At 35.9% G+C, this 3,724-nt stretch overlaps 1 protein-coding gene across 1 annotated transcript; it reads left to right on the top strand.

Annotated features, from left to right (window-relative positions):
• Positions 1-253: 253 nt before the first annotated feature.
• On the top strand, positions 254-3,503 carry LOC128981902 (endocuticle structural glycoprotein SgAbd-1-like). Its single transcript, XM_054400893.1, has 3 exons — positions 254-268; positions 1,354-1,868; positions 3,278-3,503. Exons 1-3 carry the CDS (start codon positions 254-256, stop codon positions 3,501-3,503), a joined length of 756 nt encoding a protein of 251 aa, XP_054256868.1.
• Positions 3,504-3,724: the final 221 nt, after the last annotated feature.

The following is a 3,724-nucleotide window of genomic DNA, read 5'->3' as shown; positions in this document are numbered from 1 at the left end:
AAATTTTGTGTTCTCAGGTTAACACAGTTAAGCAAAAGCAAAAGCAAACATTATGTAATGGAAACCGAAAGGCAATTTTAGCAGAAACGCCTTTGATACGAATAAGTCAGTGTTTTCGTCCTTGTGAAGTATTTGTCTAAATCCTACACTACTTTCCCTTGTAATTATATAAATAACACCAATCTTGGATTAGGATAATGATATTATCGATGTTTCTCGGGATTAGTGACAACCTGGACTAGCTTACTGTGCTATGGCTCTCGCTAAAGTAAGTATTGAGGTTAGCGTTATTATTTACTTAAAGTGGATATTGGTAGAATACATACAAGTGGAATGTAAACAATAGCTAAAAGGGGTCAGTAATAAAAAAAAATCAATGTATTGTGTAAAATCTATTTTCCTAAATTTAAAATAATACATTTTTTGTTTATGTGACGTTGTGGTGTCAAACAAGGGTTTCAGCCTTTTTCAAAACAGTTAAGGCACAGTACAATAAACTATGGAAACCACTGATTAAATTACATCAATCTCAGTTAATAATCTATTATTTCATTGAGTGCCAACAAAAATTGACTTTAAAAAGTGGTTGTTTGGACTCAACAAAATTAATTTAGTAAACGTAGGCACAAATTAAAGGTTAGAACATATTTGATTATACAGAATGTAATTACCAAACACAGTATGTAAGAAAGTTTTACAAGTAGGTTGTACAAAATAAACGTATCATGTTAACTTGCAAAATGTTTTACGTTTGGATTACTCGTAATTGGTACCATACTGAGAAAATGTAATGCATGTATCTTTTCAAAATATATTCCTTGCATATTCCCCTCTAACTCACTCTGTTATTTGCCACAATTACTAATCACAGAGTGAGCAGATGAGTGGATATAGTGCTGGTCTAGTGATCAAAATGTCACCGGCTCGATCGTGAGAAATGTGTATAGCTTTTTGATAATTTATTACTTAGTAACAAAGCTTAACAAGGTCTCTCACTTTATTCTACCTATTTAAATTCACATTCTACCCATTCATATTTAATTTTAAAATACACAACTAGGCGTACTCCCTATCTAAAATAATGATGATAAATAATGATAGTTTCAATATACTCGTTACTGACAAGATAGGATATTTTTCATCGGAATGATTGATTAAATTTTTAGATTTAAAATTTATCTCTGCACTTTTGTAAGTTTTGAATCGTAGATTCATAAAAATGCAGTGACACAACTTTTGAGTTTTTACAAAAAAGAATATCATTAATACATTCTTAAGATAAATGTAATGAGAATTTTTCGTACAATTCTTTTTTGGTAACTTTTCTTCCTTTGCGATATTTTTGTGTTTCAGTTTATTGTTACTCTTGCGACCCTCAACTTCGCAGCCACACAAGATTTCTTTCCAAACGTAGAGAGTCCTCTGGGAGGGTTGAAACTGACTGCGGAACGCGGAGGCCCACCCCCTGGGGCGGAGTTTGTACCCATCAGTGTGATAGAACTCCCTGACGAAGCATTGGCACGGAGACCTGGTGGAACTCGGCCAGTCCTAGGCCGTCCGCCGCCCCCGCCTCCCTTACGGCCTAAACCTACCCGGCGTCCGAGACCTAGACCACCAGTAGCACCGCAGCCTCTGCCCATCCCTCTACCCTCCAGTCAGAGCATCCCCCAGAGGCCGCAGACTGGGAGTCTACCTAACAGACCCCCTGGAGTTATCGTGGTCACCCCTATGACGGAGATCCGCCCAGACCTGGAGACCGTGGTCACGACTAAACCTCAACCACCAACCACAACCCCTAATACACTGGATACGCAGCCGTCCTACTACCAGAGGTTTATACAGAACGAGGATGGCAGTTATTATTTTGAGTGAGTAGACAATTTTTGTTGTGTTCGTATTGCAAATCTAAGTTAGATTGTTCGTCATTCTAATATGTTTACAAAGGGAGAGCGAGCTGGTCTAGTGGTTACAGCGTGGTACTTCGTTCCCTGAGGTCCCAGGTTCAAATCCAGCCAAATTACCGATGAATTTTATCTGAGTGATAATGCCCCCTAGATCTAGCCTGAATTAATGTGAAAACAATCCCGGGCTCATGCCGATTGTCTTTGCAAAAAATTACAAAAGCGTATATGCTTCCACAGTTTGGAACACAATCAATTGAATACTTTAAAATATGTCTTACATGCGTAATTGATTTTCATAAAGGATTTGAAAAATATTTCTTTGAAAAAAGTTATTCAATTTTAAAATTAACTCAACTGTTAGATAGGTTATACTCTTAGAGAAGATCAGATTTCAATTTCAAGTTAATCAGACTGTTTAGTTGTATTTTAACAGGTTATTTTATGTATTTGAGTAAACTCATATCCAATTGGTGGACTAGTTAGTACAATAATCCTAAAATAGGTCGCATATACAATAGTTACTACATTAGGTCGTCCTTAAATAGTTACAATATACTCTAACTCGAATATTCCGTTTCAAATGATACTGGGGCTCTTAAGTAAGATGTGCGCTGTAATTTAGTATAATATAGACCTAAAAAATATTTTTTTAAACCCTCTTTTGTAAATTTGTAAATAGCTGTAAATAAAAAAAAAGAAATGTCGTGAGGTTTTACCACAACCTCTTTCCACGCCTCATACAGCATTATCAAATATCCGGTTTATATTCTTGCATATAGTGACTAACTTTCTTGGAAAACTGCAATAACTTTATTTTTCCACAGTTAACTTCAGTATGGTAGCCCCCTTTTGTACCGATAAACCTCTCAATGTTAAAGCAAAGTAGGATAATGTTTTTATTAAAACAAAGAATAATAATAAATAAATAGATAAGGAACATAATTAGTTGTTATTCTAATCCGTTCCATGTTAAGGCGATTGGAAATTCATGATTTTCAGAATACCGGAAATAAAATTAATGTGTAGTTATGTTATAAGAAAGGTAAGTCATGACGGGTATTAAAATATTAGTTAAGATAGGTAGGTACTACTGTCAAGACATAGATTATGTTATACAAAGTCTCAATCGAAGACGTAATAATATTTCGGATCCTGTAAAGATTGGAAATCTGTTTTCGTGATAAGGACTGAAATTACTCAAAGCACAAATACACAATCTCCTGCAATGTATTTATATATAGAAAAAAATCATAGTATAATGTAGACATGTATTGTTCCCTACCTGCCAATGTATTTTTGTAAAAAAACACGTACCTATATTACAATCTGTTTGAGATAAGTGATGTGTTATCAAACTCTTCTCTGCTCCACAGCTACGCGGCTCCCAACAGCGTGCAGAGATTGGAACAAGGTTTCTTCAAGCGAGACGACTTCCAAGGGTTCAAGATCCTGGTGAAGTCAGGCGCTTACTCCTTCATCAGTCCTGAAGGGATCCGCTTCAGGACCGACTACGTGGCGGACGAGAAGGGATACAGACCGTTTACCGATTACCCGAGGGGAAATGAACGATTCTTTTTGAAAGGAGCCGATTCTCTTTGAGAACAGTTCTTAAGACCAAACGTTAACCTCTAATAGCACAGTGTTAGGTTTTACAAATAGTATCTTGATGTTAAATTTAGTTTGGGAATTCAGTAACACCAGTTTTCTTTGATATTGTAAGAACGAAGGTCTTGCAGCCTTGATTGTTAAGGAGCTCCGATTTCATCACATATATTTTTACTACTTCCGGGTACAGGAAATAATCATATTTTGTAAAAATC

Source organism: Macrosteles quadrilineatus, unplaced genomic scaffold (genome assembly GCF_028750875.1).
Source record: "Macrosteles quadrilineatus isolate MER2022 unplaced genomic scaffold, UCM_ALF_1.0 Scaffold_57__1_contigs__length_777910, whole genome shotgun sequence".
NCBI lineage: Eukaryota > Metazoa > Arthropoda > Insecta > Hemiptera > Cicadellidae > Macrosteles > Macrosteles quadrilineatus.
The sequence above is the reverse complement of the archived record's forward strand: the minus strand, read 5'-3'. Positions and strand labels throughout refer to the sequence as shown.